The sequence below is a fragment of the Antechinus flavipes genome, chromosome 4, assembly GCF_016432865.1.
Source record: "Antechinus flavipes isolate AdamAnt ecotype Samford, QLD, Australia chromosome 4, AdamAnt_v2, whole genome shotgun sequence".
Lineage (NCBI taxonomy): Eukaryota > Metazoa > Chordata > Mammalia > Dasyuromorphia > Dasyuridae > Antechinus > Antechinus flavipes.
The window spans coordinates 210,008,697-210,024,976 of NC_067401.1; the positions used below are offsets into that span (position 1 = coordinate 210,008,697).

Genomic DNA, 16,280 nt, shown 5'->3' on the forward strand with positions numbered 1-16,280 from the left:
GACTGGGCATATGGATCCAAAAATAATCCTCTTAGAGGTTATCGTTGAAACCAAGGGAGCTGAAGAGATAACCAAGAGAGACTCTAAATGGGGGAAGTAGAGATGGTCTAGAACAGAGATTTGGTATAAATTCACAGCTAGAGGATGAGATATGGACAAGAAAACAGGCATGACTAAGCAGGTAAAAGAATGGAGAATGGAAAAAAGAGCATGAGGGAGAAATGGTAGATAGACACGCATACACAGAAACTAAGCAAGAAAAAGGTAGAGAGGAGAAAGAGGAGAAGCCACTGAGAGTCAGAGAGAAACAAACAGAGACAGGAAGTGAGCAGTGAGCAGTGTCATAAAAACCCAGAGAGATTCAAATTCTGCCAAGAGATCAAGAGGAATAAAAACTTGGAAAGATTGCTATTGAACTTGGTACTTACAGAGATAGTGATAACTTTGGAGAGAAAAGTTTGTGCTGTGTATGATATTCTCTTGGTTCTACTCATTTCACTTAACATCAGTTTATGTAAGTCTCTCTAGACCTTTCTGAAATCATTCTGCTGATTGTGTCTTATAGGCTAATAATATTCCATAGCATTCATATATCATAACTTATTCAGCCATTCTTCACTGATGAGCACCCACTTAATTTCCAGTTCCTTGCCTAGGCAACAAAAAGGGTTGCTACAAACATTTTTTCACTGTGGGTACTTTTCCCATTTTTTATGATCTCTTTGGTATACAGGCCCAATAGAGAGATTGCTGGATCAATGGGTATATACAGTTTGACAGCCCTTTGGATATAGTGCCATATTGCTGAGAGGAAAGTCTAAATTGTGTAATAAAGGTGGAAACCAGATTGCAAGAGATTGAGAATTAAGTGAATGGAAAGAAAGAAGAGGCAATACAAAAAGTTTTATTATTACTGTTTTTTCCCCTAGAAAGTGGGTAATGAAAGGAAAGGAAAGTATAAGGCAATAGCTTGAGAAGATGGTAAAGTGAAGAGAAAATTTTTTTATAGATGGTGGAGATCTCAGCAAGAGAGAAGGAACCAGTAGATAGTAATATACTTAAAACTGAGGGGAAAGGGAGGATTGGATGAACATCAAGTCATTTGCCAGCAATATAAAGAAATAGCTCCTTATTCCATTACTCATATCTCCCACAAACTCATCTTACTTTGAATATCCTGAGTGTAATTTCTGGTGTTGGTTGACTCTCCAGAATGGTCATGATGACATTATCCAAGGCTTCGATTGTTTTTTGGCTCAGGGACTGAAACAAAGAGACAAATATTATACTGTAATAGGCCCATGAAAAAAATGCAGAGAACCTGAAAAAAAAGGGCAAGAACAATACAGAAACAGATTGGCTATATAGGTAGGATACTAGACTTGAGGTCATGGAGACCTGGATTCAAATTCTATTTTGGTCATTCACTAGCTATGTGTCTCCAGGAAAGTCTTTCAGAGTTGTTTTTTTTAGTTGTAAAATGGGGATAATGCTGACATTAAAGGGTTGTAGTCAGGTTCAAATAAGGTAGATGTTGAGCAACCTTTAACATTCTTTATAAGTGTCAGTTATTTATACTACATGAAAAGAGAACATGAGTAAGAAGAATTTGAGTGAGTTGATCTTAAGAGGAATAGAGTGCTACCAGAATTTGAACCAGAATTGAACAAGGAAGTGCCATAGTTCAACCTATGCTTTGGGCACATGTGACTTTGACAGCTGTATGAAAGATGGGAGACAGACAGACAGACAGACAAAAGAGAAAAACAGATAGACAGACAAAGGAGAGACAGGGGACGGAGAGATAAACAGTTAAACAGAGACAGAGAAATAGAGAAAGACAGAGACACAGAGAAGAGAGAAATAGAGACAGAGAGACATACACACACAGAGAGACAGAGAGAGACTGACAGACAGACAAAATAGAAATAGGGGAGGGAAAGAAAGACAGACAGGCAGTTAAACAGAGACAGAGAGCAGTAAGAAAAGAGAGAGAGAGAGAAAGAGAGAGAGAGAGAGAGAGAGAGAGAGAGAGAGAGAACAAATTCGAGACAGGAAATACATTAAGAGGCTATTGTACTAGTTCTAATAAGAGCTAATTAGGACATTGGGTGAGATGGGGTAAAGCAGGCTGCTCTAATAAGAATGTGGTCTGCGAAAACTCACTTTCATGGGTGTCTTTACTGGTGATTTCCCTTTCAATGAATCATTTGTAGATGATATCGAGAACACACATTTGAGGCAGCTACTGAGGATCAAGTCTATCTCTTCCTCATTCAATGGTGGATATAGTTCCCTGAGTGGAAAGGAATAATGTGTATTGTCAAGCTCAAGTTCACAGTGAAGATATTCATTGCTCTTTGTAGAACAAAGCCCTAGGTTTGAAGATACATGCATTTTTAAGGAATCAATAATCCTCTCTAAATCTTATATTCTTCATCTATAAAATGGGATAGCAATACAGTGTCTGGACCTTCTCCCTCAGATTGCTGCTACATGACTCAAGCATTGAACCATTAAATCAGCATGGAGTCAGTATGGTCAAAAGAGCCTTAGCAATCCAGGTTTTAGGGGTAAAGTAAAAAAATGTTGGGGAATAATAAGAAGTATTTTTGCCTGATTAGTCAGCAAATCTCCACAATGACCTAGAAAATAGACCACACCAAATTCTGATGAGTAAAGACATGATAAAGTCACAGCAAGTAATTTTTTCCAGCTCAGGGCTACTTAGGGAGATACAGAAATCTGTGGACAATGGGAAGAAGGAGGAACTGTCAAAGAGCATGGACAATGGTTACAATAGACAATATTTCACTGCTCACGAGTGGAAAGGGTATTAAGACAACTCAACAGAGCAAAAAGCACCTGGGAAAGAAATTTCAGGGGACCCCTGAACAAATTTCAGGTGTAGGAATGAGTATCATTTAGCAGTTCTGTTGCCTATTTCTCAGTTCTGGGCACAGATACAAGGAAATGAAAAAAGGATCTAAGCACAGGCCTTAGCTGTGTACTAAATAAAGAACAAATTCTGGAAATGTAGTCATGTAGTTACCTCAGCATATAAGACTGTAGAGAAATAACCTAGACGAGTGCAGGACCAAAGGAAAGTCAGAAATTCAGTTGCTTTGAACCTGCAGAACCTTCCAGTGGGTAAATATTGAACAAGTCTAATAGCAATCTACTAAAACACATAAGGCAAAACCGGGGTCAGGAATTTGGAGAGCATAGACAAGAAAGGCGATGGCTAGGACTCTTCCTGGATCACATCTTTTGGGGATTACTTAAAACTTCCAGGCAGTAGAAAGCTATAAAAAGGCAGCTGCCCAGGTCAAACATCCCCCATTTCCAGAAACACACATATTCCAGCACTAACATAAAAGTCCAAAGTTAAGAATAGGCTTAGAGAATGTGAATGAGGAGAAGGAAGAAGAAGAAGAAAAAGAAGAAGAAGAAGAAGAAGAAGAAGGCTTCAAGAAGAAGGAAGAAGAAGAAGAAGGAGGAGGAGGAGGAGAAAGAGGAGGAGGAGGAGGAGGAGGAAGAGGAGGAGGAGCAGGGAGAAAAAGAATAAGAAACTGATCATAAAATGTCATCATAGTGATAAAAAAGTTCTAAACACAAACCCAAAAGAAAATGACTTAAAATCATTCACAAGCAGTTTCAAGGGGAAATGAAGATTGGATGATTGAATTACAAACACTACAAGAATTCTTAGAAGCAGACATGCATATACATACATACAAATGTGTGTGTATACCAAATAAATATGGTGTATGTATATATATATATACACACATATATATGTATGTATATATGTGTGTGTGTATAAGTATATACATGTGTGTATAGATACCTACACACACACCCCTCCCTCTCTAAAAAAGAGAGCTATATAAGAAAGATTGACAGCTTAATGAAAGAAGTACACAATTTATTGGGAAAAAAACTTTAAAATTAGAAGTGGCCAAATGTAAGTAAGTTACTACATCAAGAAATGATAGTACAAAGTCAAAAGGCTGAAAAAACAGAAAAAAAAGAAATATCTCATAAGAAAAACAACTTACCTTGAAAACAAATTGAGGAAAAATAATTTTGGAATCACTGGACTACCTAAAATCCATGTTCAAAAAAGACCTCAATATCTTTTTCAAGAAATCATAAAAAAGTAATGGAATTAGAGGGCAAAATTGAAATAAAAAAATCCCTCCTGAAAAAGACATATAAATAAAAACTATCAAGAAAATTATAACAAAATTTCAAAGCTCTCAGGTCAAGGAAAAATATTGTAAATAGTGAGAAAAAATGATTCAAATAATTCACAAATAATTCTGACTCAGAGTCAGAATCCTATAAGACTTAGCAGCCATACTAAGTGAAGATTTTGGAATATGATATTCCAAAAGATAATTAATAATAATATTTGTATGGTGCTAGGTTACAGGTACTATGCTAAGTGTTTTACAAATATTATCCCATTTTATCCTCCCAATAACCTTAGGAGTTAGGGTGTTGTTATTATTATCCCTGTTTTACAGTTGAGGACACTGAAGCAATTATAGGTTAAGTGACTTGCTAGTAAATTTCCAAAGCTGAATCTGACCTCAGATCTTCCTAACTCCAGGCTGGATGTTCTCTCACTGTACCACAATGATGCAGATTTATAGCTGAGAATAACCTACCCAGCAAAAGTAAGTTTAATTGTTTGGAAGAAAAAAACATTTAATGAAACAAAAAGACTTTCAAGCATTCCTGATAAAAAGGTCAAAGTTGAGCAAAGTTGGCATTCAAACATGGGACTGGGGAGAAGCATAAAAAGTAAAACAGAAGTGAGGAATAATAGGGAAAAAATGAAGTTAAACTCTTTACATTTTTATATGGGGAGATACAGCACCTCAGGATTTTATCAAAACCAGAGTTCTTAGAGGGAATCTAACTAGACAGTAGACATAGGTGGGATTCTATTATGATTGATTCTATTCTCAAAACAATAATGGAAGAGGAATGTAATTGGGGGGTGGAAGGGAGAAGAAGAGAGAGGAAGAATGGGGGAAATTATCTCAAAATAGATTGCACAAGGAAGAATTTATACAATGAAGGATACTAGCAAAATATTAGTACAGATCATCTAGTAGCAATACATCTCACACATCATATAAATATCAGGCTGGATTTGGACTAGGAATACAGAGCTAGTTTAATATTAGGAGAACTATAAGCATAATTGTTTATATTAATAATAAAAGCAATAAAACATGTTTCAATATTCAATTTTTGATAAAATATGATACCCAATTCCTGTTTGAAAAAAATTATTAAAAAGCATTGGAATAAATGGAATTTTTCTTAAAATGATAAATACCATCTATCTAAAACTAAAAGCCAGCATTATCTGTAATGAGGATAAGTTTTTCCAATAAGACCAGAGGTGATATAAGAATGTCCAATATCACCATTACCATTTAGTATTGTACTGAAAATGTTAGCTATAGCATAAGAAAAAGATGTTGAAGAAATAAGCATAAACAATGGGGAAGCCTAAAGAATTAGCATTCATTGCAGATGATATGATGTTTTACTTAGAGAACTCTAGAGAATCAACTAAAAATAATTGAAGCAACAACTTTAGCAGTTATAGGTTTTAAAATAAGTCCATATGAATCATCAGCATTTCATTATATTACCAACAAAATCTACTTATTCAGGATATGGAAAAATAGGTAAACCAGTGCATTGTGGTAGAGTCCTACCATTTTGGAGAATAATATGGAACTGTACCTCCAAAAGCTATTAGAACTTACACATCCTCTACCTAGAATTAACAACATTGGGTATATACTACAAAGAGATCAAAGAAAAAGGAGGAATATATATATGTATATATATATATTTGTGCAGCTGAGGGAATAATGGGAATTGTGTGAACCAAACTGAATCCATCTTATGATAATTCTAGATATAGCTCAGTTCCCTTTCTATTCATTTTTGGATCTCGTATAATTTCTGCCTTGTGAGAGATTCAATTATGATTAATTGTGAAAAAAAATTATTACATTATTTTAACCTAACCCTGCATGATTAGAAATCTGGATTACTTCCACATATTGCTTAGAGATCCTTAAGTAAGGACCCCTTACCTATATTATGATGACCAGATACCCAATCATATTCAAAGATTGATGGAGTTTTTCACAATTATAGATTTGGACCAACCCATATATCTTATCGAAAACTGGTCCTGTACTAGTCAATCAGGTATTATTTCTTTGTATCTTTGATTAAATACTGACATTTTGAAGTGGGGGAGTAGGATACATCTTTTTCAGATTTCAGGGAATTGCAGCTGCTCCCTCTCTCCCTCCCAACTTAGACAATCCATAATCTTAGAAATCAATTGCCTAATTTCATATTTTGATTGTTTTCTGTTTATTGTTTTCTTTTAATGCAGAAAAGTATGTTTTCCCTGCCTTTGGATTCCAGTGCTAAGCTGAGGAGTCCTAGGACTGATTTGTTACTCAATTCATTTGTCTTGCTTAATAAATCAATATGCTTGGAAGCTCAAACCTTTGTTTCCTCAATTATTTCATCTTTCATCAATTACCTATTTTCAACTTGCCCATTTTAAAGTTATAAAACTTCCATGTTCAGACCCCATTTCTGAATATATATTCACTGAGATCTTTTCCATAGTATGTATTTTCCTCTTCCTAGAACTGGGTAAGTTTTTAATTGCATCTGTAGGACTGAATCTTCCTCTTTATTGCCATATAGCACAGTGTCTCTATCCTTTTCCATCCTCTCTCTCTTCTTTTCCCCCATTCTCCCCTCAGATGAAAGGATTATATTTTAGCTTTAAAATCCCTCCTAATTCAGATATTCAGAAATTAGGGAATCCTGGATTTATTCCTAGACTGGCTTTCTTAGAGCAGGGGTCCTTAACCTAGGTCTGTGAAGTGTTTAAAAAAAATTTTGATAACTTTGTTTCAGTAGGGAGGTAGTGTGGAGGATAGGGTTAGTCTTGAAGCCAGAAAGACTTGAGGTCACATATTGATCTTAGGTATTGACCAGTTTTGTCACCCTAGGCAAGTCATTTAACATCTCTCTGCCTTAGTTTCCTCAACTGTAAATGGGGAGCATTATAGTACCTACCTCCTAGGGTTATTATGAAGATCAAATGAAATAATATAATATATTAAATAGGCACTAATAAATTTATGTTCCCTTCTCTCTTTCTTCCCTTTTGTACTTCTGTGTAATTTATTCTATGCACTTAAAACCTTGTTCTATATTTTATTTTTATGTATTTACAAATCTTGGTCTGAGAAAAGATCTGAACTCTGCACTAGATTTCTGGGAATGGGGTAGGAGGTTGATGACACAAATAAGGTGGTATTCCTTCCTTAGAGGATTTTGAGATTTAACAACTTTTAAAATGCTAAAGTTTAATAGCACCATCTCAAACACCTGAGACATTTCATACGCTTTGTTTCCATAATTACAAAATTATTTGAATTATCAATTGAGATTAGGAATTTGAATAGATATATTTGCTCTTAAGGTTAATAATACTAACTATAGGATCAGAGATTTCATGGTGGATGGTATCGTAGAGGTCATTGAGTCCTACCCTTTTATTTGAGGAAAAGAAGATCCATATCCGTTATATCAGTTAAGTAATTAATACAAACACACAGATTATAAGCATCCAAGTTAGGAGTCAAATCTAGATCATCTGGTTTTAAAGTCAGTACTCTCTATTTTGTTGCCTCTAACAATAACGAAAAACATTTACAAAGCATTTTAACATTTGTTGGTAAGTTGTAGTTGTGTCTGACTTTCAGTGATCCTATTTAGGATTTTCTTGGCACAGATACTGGAGTGGTTTGCCATTTCCTTCTCCAGCTCATTTATCAGATGAGGAAACTGAGATAAACATAATTAGGTGAGCTTAACCAGGGTCACACAGCTAGGAAATGTCTAACGCTGGATTTAAACTCAAGTTTTCCTGACTATCTTGGCACTGTGCCACCTAGCTCTTTTGTAAGTTCATATAGATAATAAATGGCAGAGGCAGAGTTTGAATTTAGGAACTCTGACTTCAAAGTTGAGTCTTTTGTACCACACAAAGGCAAGGAGGATGCTTCAGTTCAGATAGCAATTAAGTCTTTTGCCAATCTAGTGGTATAAAGGAAAAAGCCTGGCCTCCAAAGGCAGAGGATACAAGTTCAGGTCCTACCTCTGATTCTTATTATTCTGTGATTTGGGGCAAGTTAGAACCCTTGATCCTCAGGTTTCTTCTTTGTAAATTGAGGAGTATTGGACTGGATGATCTCTGAGGTCCCTTATAACTCAAGATCTATTTATTGTTCTAGGAAGTAACTGATTTAGCCAAAATAATTAGTTAAAATTGTTATCAGAAAATGGCCACAGTGGAACATTTCTGTCCTTGTAATTCTGTCATCATTCTCTGCTCCCAACTTAATATTATTACAATTTAATTTGAAGGTACTTTTGACTCATTTTACTGAATTCTAATCTAGCCACACTCACTCACTAGTTGTGTGACCTTGGACAACTCATTTAACCATGTTTACCTCAGTGTCCTCATTTGTAAAATGGGCAGGAGACTGAAATGGCAACCCACTTCAGTATCTCTGCCAAGAAAACCCCAAATGGGGTCATAAAAAGTCAGACATGGCTAAAAAATGAGTGAAACAATTTTTTGAATGCCATCCCCAGGCCAGGACTAGTTTATGGTGACTCCTGGAATCACCTGGAAAAATGCTAGCTGGAGCTTATTCTGTGGCCATGTACTTACCCCAAGTAAGATAGAGCAGTCATGATGTCTGAACAAAATGAGGTGTCTAGGTCCTCCTTGGACTCTGCTGCCAGAATTTGCTAGTATTGAAATATATGGAGAGAGAAAAAAAAAACCAGTAACACAGAGCGCAGTTTGAGAAGAGGAAAAGATATAGGATGGGGATTCTTTTTAGGAAACTTCTGTTATCATACAATGGGGTAGGAGTTAGGAACTGTGTGAAGAGGGTTGTTCACCCATGTCCCATTGCTCCAATTACCTCCTAATTTATACTTTAATAGTATAAGGACATTTAATGTTGGGAATTCCCTGATCAATTTTGTGAGGTCCTTAGTCAATCTGATGAACTTTTATGATGGAAATTCTTTGGGAGTAGATGGTGAGCCTTCTTCGTGGAGAGTGGAAATATCTATTAATGCCTTGTTGAAAGGACAGAATACGTATGGCTCTTGACTGGAGAAGAGAACTTTGCCCATAGTGATTGGCTGGCTGGATTTTAGAAGAATAAACTTTTGTGAAAAGAGCCATTCTTCTGAAGGTCTATAAAAGTAAGGTAATAGACTTCTGTGAACTCTTTGTTCTTTTTTCCCTAATAAAAGGACATTCCAGAGTGCAGGAGGGTAGACTGGTGTTCTTGGAGTGATCAGAGCAAGGAAACTTCCTTTCAGGAACTGTCAATGGTTGCCTTAGGGTAAAACCAAAGTTATATATGCTAGGTCATAGCTGTCTTGCCCATTCTACCTTAAAGGTAAATTTCCAGTAGATATGCCAAGAGATTCAAGAGATAGTATTCCTATGAATAGCAAGTCTGTTGGGAAGGATGTTGTCTGTACAGTAATTCCAAATTGTATTCGCCTTCTGGAGAGTCTAAACCACAAATGACACTATTAATTCATGGAATTCATTGTGTTGCCCCAATAGCAATTTTAAGTTCAGTATCATCCAATTGTCAATGATTTTAGTATTTTTCTACATATTTTATTTGTTTTATTATTATCTTTCTTAATATTCTAAATATCATATTATAAAATTTATTAACAAAGTTTATTATATCACCTCTTTAAATGATTACTGGTGATAATGTTTTTCTCTTCTTCCTAGTCATGTTAAGCCACCAAAGTAACCCCCATAGCAATCTAATTCCTTGTGGACAGTCCTATATCTTGTTACATTCTTGCTACATCAGTCCAACCTTCAAGTTTACACTATTCCAAAGAAGATAAGAATGGACTGTTTTAAAACTTCTCCAAAAACAGATTCCACAACCTTCTAAAATCTTCAATTCCAGCAGTTATAGCATACCTTTAAATGGGAAAACACCAGGGTTCAAATCTCCCTTCTTTGTATACTATTTGTATAATTTGGGTGAATCACAGAGTCTCAGTGATCTAGTCAACTCAAAGACTATAAATTTCAGAGTTGATAGAACAGAATTGATAGAGTGAAACCACAAGTGTAGTCAAAGTAAAAATTATAAAGCTACATTGAGGGCAAAGAAAATCTGACAACTGTTAAGAGAAAATCTTGATCTGCATTTTTATAAATGTAAACTTCTTTTCTACTCCATACTCCCTCCAGCTTTCTGTTCTCTATAATAAATCTCTTTTTTCCTCTCTTCCCACTGAGTTCCTTCAAGACAGAACCCAGAAGTGCTCAATAAATGTTGATTAACTTCAAAGGACACATAATCCAATCCTACCTCTACCCCTCTTTTACCTAGGTTGTGTTATGGATAGAGTGCAGTTCTAATTACTACTGCTACTACTACTACTACTTTCTCCACTACTTCTACCACCACCATCATCATACATAAAAAGAAACTGTGACTAAAAGACATTAAATGACCTGCTTAGGATCATATAAGTATTTATTATTATCTTTCTTAATATTCTAAATATCATATTGTAAAATTTATTAACATAGTGTATTATATCATCTCTGTAATAATGGTTCATAAAAGTAGTGTCAGAAAGGGATTTAGTCCCCAGGAATATCCTATTCCAACTAATCATTCTAATCTCCTTGGGCAGACTGAACCACCTGCTGTAAATAACTGAAATAAAAGAATTATTTCCTTTTACCTTAAAAGAATGACTTTTGCCCAAGAAAAGAATCTCACTTACCAGCAAATGATTTGTTGCTGCCCTCCTCAAATGAGTTTTGAAAAAAAATCTCTTTCCCTGGGCCATTATTTCTCCAGCTATCAGGAGGGACTGAATAAATTCTCTTCTGATCTGTACATCCTGCAGTTCATAGATGTTGTTCATGGAGGGAGGGAGAGAAAAAGGAAAAAAAAACATGAAGAAAGCAGCATATTCTGTATAAAGTTATAGTCAATTATTGTTAATCAACAATTTAGTCAATTTATTCAAAAGCTGTACAAGCATTTATTAAGCACTTATTTTAAGTCATACTGTGCTAAGCAATGTTATTGGTTATAGTGGTCTTTCTTTCTCAAAGATGATCAATGACATCAGAACTTGCAAATGAGTTAGACTTAAGAGGCAGAAATGTGCAGTCATCATCCTCACTCTCTCCTCCAGAGTCATTAGAATAAGGTATAAATCAGAGGTGGTTGTCCCTGGTCCTTTAAAAGGACTCTGACTTCTGTAAGGGCATACCATGGCATGCAAATAAATTGGATTTAAGTGAGGGAGGACTGGGCAAGGTCACTGGTCTCACTTTCTCCTTCAGAGCCATCTGGGTCCAATGGCCAGATATAGATCAGGATGACTGGAGATGGCCTTAGATGCATTGGGAGACCTTGCCTTTTTAAACTAAAATCTTCATCAGGTCTCAGTTTGACTGAGGCTGAACTCATTCAGAAATTAAGGCTAGATAATGATTGAGGCAAAGAATTTCTTCTTTCCCCTAGTCCAAAAAAATCTAAATAAGTAAATTAATCTGGGAGGGGAAGACTCTCAAGATTTTTGGCCAAAACAGAAATGATTGCTATTTACATTCAATATGAATCAATCAGAGCCCAAACAATGACCAAATGGGGTTTGACCTAGATCCTATTGGTGGCCAATGAGAATCATATTGGTTTTGGTTTAAGGCATAGTCCTTGCCTTAAAAAAGAAATATAGCCTTGATACTCCAAGATATCTTGGGAGGGTTCAGAGGTGCAAAAGAAAAGAAAAAAATGCTTCTAAGAGCATCTATTTAAGGGTATCATACCCTATGTGGATAGAGGGAAAAGTGAGGGAGGGAGGGAAGGAAAGAAAAAAGGAAGAAAGGAAGGAAGAAAGGAAGGAAGGAATCCAGGAATTGGTCACATCAACTGGCAGTGGCCCCAGTGCAGTGGGAGACCTTAGTATTTTGCTAAGCAGTGAAAGTAAAGGCAAGAACATATTCCCTGCTCTCAAGGACCTTATATTCCAATGGGAGATACAACATACAAATGTGTGTGTGTGTATGTAAATGTATATTTTTTGTTTAGTTATTTGTAGTCATGTTCAACTCTTTTTGATCCTTTTGGGGTTTTCTTAGCAAAGATATCAAGGTGATTGGCTATTTCTTTCTCTGGCTTGTTTTACAGATTAGGAAACTGAAGCGAACAGGATTAAATGACTTGCTTAGTGACAAAGCTAATAAATATCTGAAGCTAGATTTTAACTCATTCTTTTTGATTCCAGGCCCAGCATACTATCCACTGGATCATCTAGGTACATTTCTCTGTCTGTCTGTCTTTCTCTCTCCCATCTCTCTCCATATATATGGAGAAATATGTGTAGAGATGTAAATATACCTAATTTCTATCTATCTATCTATCTATCTATCTATCTATCTATCTATCTATCTATCTGTCTGTCTGTTCTATCGAGGAAGGAAAGGAGGAGAGAGAAGGAAGGAGAGAAAAAGGGGGAGAGGAACAGGGAGGGATGGATAGGGAAGAGAGAGAGAAAGAGACAGACAAACACAGGCCTAGACAGAGACAAAGCACAGGCATAGACAGAGACTAAATGTAAAGTAATTTCCGGGATGGAGGTACTAAGCAGTTTGTGGAACCAGGAAAGGCTTCTTGAAAAAGGCAGACTTTTAGATGATTCTAAAAAAAAGTCAGGGATATTAAAAAGGTAATGTGTGGGGGATACCTGGTACAAAAAAGTACAAAGATAGGAAAGGGAGATCATATGCAAGGAGGTAGACCAAAGTAGCTGGATTGTAGAATTAGTGAAGAAGAATAAAGCATAAACTGAGAATAATTTCAGAGAGAAGGAGCTACCTGCATTAAAGGATACTGGGAAAGGTTTCCTGCAGAAAGTGGGATTTTAGATGAAATCTGAAGGAAGCCAGGAGGTGAGTGATGAGAAAGTAGAGAATTCCAGGCATAGGAGACCACCAGTGAAAATGAATGTAATTAGGAGATAAAGTGTTTTATTTGAAGAACATTTAAGTTTCTTCATTTGGTATGGCTTGTATCTTTTTTTTTTTTTTTTGGATGCAATTGGGGTTAAGTGACTTACCCAGAGTCACATAGCCTAGTAAGTGTCTGAGGCCAAATTTGAATTCAGGTCCTCTTGACTCTAGGGCCAATCCACTGCACCATCCAGCTGCCCCTTGGTATGGATTGTATAAGCACTTGGTTGTAACATTTGACTTACAGGGCAGCTGGTGCTGAAGCAGTTCACTATTTTTTCTACAATTTCAGTCTCCACAATTGGAAGCAGTTGCTCTTTGGGCACGAGTAGAAGCACCTTCTGATAACTGAGAAATAGAAGCCAAGTCATTTCCTTGCATGTAGGTACCTGGAAATTCCAGAGGAAAACATGAGAAAGAGAAACCAGAATCTTGAGAAAATGCCCTCTTTTTTCATTCCTAATGAAAATGCTTCAGCTTTCTGCAATTTGGATAATACTACCACCATTATCATAATCTATTCCTACTAATGATTAGAAACACCCTTTACCAAAGTATCCTTTCCATTTTATGTTCTTCCATCCTTTTTGATTATATCCAATTTACCTAATATACTTATTTGTACATAGCCGAAGTAAATAAATATTTATATATTAATTACATGTTAAATATTAAATATATACAAATATGTACATATGCATGTGTGTATGTTTCCCTACATATTGAGTGTCTTTTGAGAGAAGGAACTGGTTTTGCTATTCTTTGTATGCCTAGTATATAGCACAGGGCCTGACACATATCATGTACATCATAAATGCTTCTTGACTTGACTACTGGGGCCCCACTTTTTGCTCTATTCAATTTCTTATTCTATTTCTTCTTTTACTATTTATTAGGCTTGTGGTTGGAAAAAGCTAAATTTGAATTCTGGCTCAGCACTCATTTTTGTGTGACCCTAGAAGGAGTTATATAATACACATAAAGCTTTTTGCAAAATAAAATGCTATATAAAATTTAGTTATTATGGTTATTAATCTTTTTTTCTTCAAGATCATTAGAAATCACTCATCTCAGACTTAATATAAATGGAACCAAGATAGCAGATTAGTGACCACAATCCAGGCAAAATCTTTCAATGTTTCCCTCTAAACAACTTTAAAATAATGCTTTGAATGAAATTTTTGGAGTTGCTGAAGCAAGTAAAGATACGTTCTTTTAGCTTAAAACAACTTAGATCTGCAAGAGGTCTGTGACATCTGGGTAGGGGCTAGCCTAGAGAACACACAGTAGCAGCATCAGTGATGAGTCTTAGCTGCCACTGAGACTGTGACTGTGGCAGACTCAGGAGCTTTCAGTACAGAGACAGTAAGGGAGTCAGACAACTAGTCAGAAAGATTACAGGGGATTCTTTGCTGACACGGGGTATAGCTGGGGCTGATTGGCAATTCTATTGCCCTTATGTAGTCCTGGTTTGCAGTTTCAGGATGAAGGGGGGGGTGCTTGTGATTGGATACAAGGGAGCAGTGTTTTTGGTGATAGTTCCAAGCCAAAAGGAGAACTAGCACTTGTAGGTATAAGGAAGCAGAGGCCCTTCCTAGATAAAAAAATCAGAGTAGAGACTGAGAGAGCATCGATCATGCTCTGTATAATACATTTTGTATAATGTATAATACTGTATAATATATAATACCTGTATATTACCATTTTGTAAGTATGGAAAACATGAAGATCTCCAAAATTAGCTCTGAAAATAGTAGCATGAAAAATCTGAAGTTTGGGATAGTGACCCCACCTCCTATTGCAGATGAACAGAGCTTCCCCAAAATATCAAGTGCTTCTGGATAGGCTGAGTTAATATAATAAAAATGACAATTCTACTTAAATTAATCTACTTATTCAGTTCCATATCAGTGAAACTGATAGGAAATTAAGTTATAGAACTAGTTCTATAAAAAAGTAACAAAATTCATCTGGAAAGAACAAAAGATTACGACTTTCAAGAGAATTAATGAAAAATGCAAAGTACACTAGCTGTACCAGAGCTTAGCTATAATACAAAGCAGTAGTTATCAAAATCATAAGATACTGGCTAAGAAATAAGAGTATTGGATCAGTGGAATAGGTTAGACTCACAAGTCAATGGCTATAGTAATGTGGTATTTGATAAACCTAAAGATTCCAGATTCTGGGATAAGAATTTGACAAAAAATTTTGGGAAAACTGGAAAATAATATGGCAGAAACTAGGCACTGAACACCCTATACAAAGATAAGGTCAAAATGGGATCATGATTTAGACATAAAGGATGATACCACAAGCAAATTAGGAGAACAAGGGATAGTCTACCTCTCAGATCTGTGGAGAAGGAAGGAATTTATGATCAAAGAAGGCCTAGAGAGCATTATAAAATGCAAAATGGATAATTTTGATTATATTAAATTCAAAAAGTTTTTGTACAAACAAATGTGGCCAAGATTAGAAGGGAAACAGAAAGCTGGGAAAAAATTCTTACATTCAGAATTTTTGATAAAGGCTTCATTTCCAAAATATATTTTAAAAATGACTCAAATTTATAAGAATATAAACAAAATCCCAATTGATAAATGGTCAAAGGATACGAACAGACAATATTCAGATGATGAAATTAAAGCCACTTCTAGTCATAGGAAAAAAATGTTCTAAATCACTATTGATTAGAGAAATGCAAATTAAGAGAACTCTGAGATACTACTTCATACCTCTCAGTTTGGTTAAGATGACAGGAAAAGATAATAATAAATGTTAGAGATGACATAAGATAATTATATGGAATTATGAATTGATCCAACTATTCTGGAGAGCAATTTGGAACTATGCCCAAAGAGCTATCAAACTCTGCATACCCTTTGATCCAGTAGTGTCTCTATTGTATCCCAAAGAGTTCATAAAAAAGGGAAAAGGACCCATATGTCCTTTTATATTAAATGTTTATAGCAGCTCTTTTTTGTAGTGGCAAGGAACTGGAAATTGAGTGGAATCCCATCAGTTGGAGAATGGCTGAATAAGTTATGGTATATGAATGCAATAGAATATTATTGTTTTAAGAAATGATGAGCAGGCTGATTTC

General features: G+C 35.7%; 1 protein-coding gene across 3 annotated transcripts in view; it reads right to left on the reverse strand.

Moving 5' to 3' along the window:
* LOC127561812 (maestro heat-like repeat-containing protein family member 1) overlaps window positions 1-16,280 on the reverse strand; it is a 72,655-nt gene that overhangs the window by 46,541 nt on the left and 9,834 nt on the right. For all 3 annotated transcript variants that reach the window (XM_051997081.1, XM_051997082.1, XM_051997080.1), the window contains exons 2-6: window positions 13,420-13,563; window positions 10,936-11,055; window positions 8,813-8,892; window positions 2,167-2,296; window positions 1,168-1,263 (exon numbers count right to left, since the gene is read on the reverse strand). In XM_051997081.1, coding sequence (XP_051853041.1) covers window positions 1,168-1,263; window positions 2,167-2,296; window positions 8,813-8,892; window positions 10,936-11,055; window positions 13,420-13,563 — 570 coding nt within the window. The remainder of the gene's footprint in view (window positions 1-1,167; window positions 1,264-2,166; window positions 2,297-8,812; window positions 8,893-10,935; window positions 11,056-13,419; window positions 13,564-16,280) is intronic.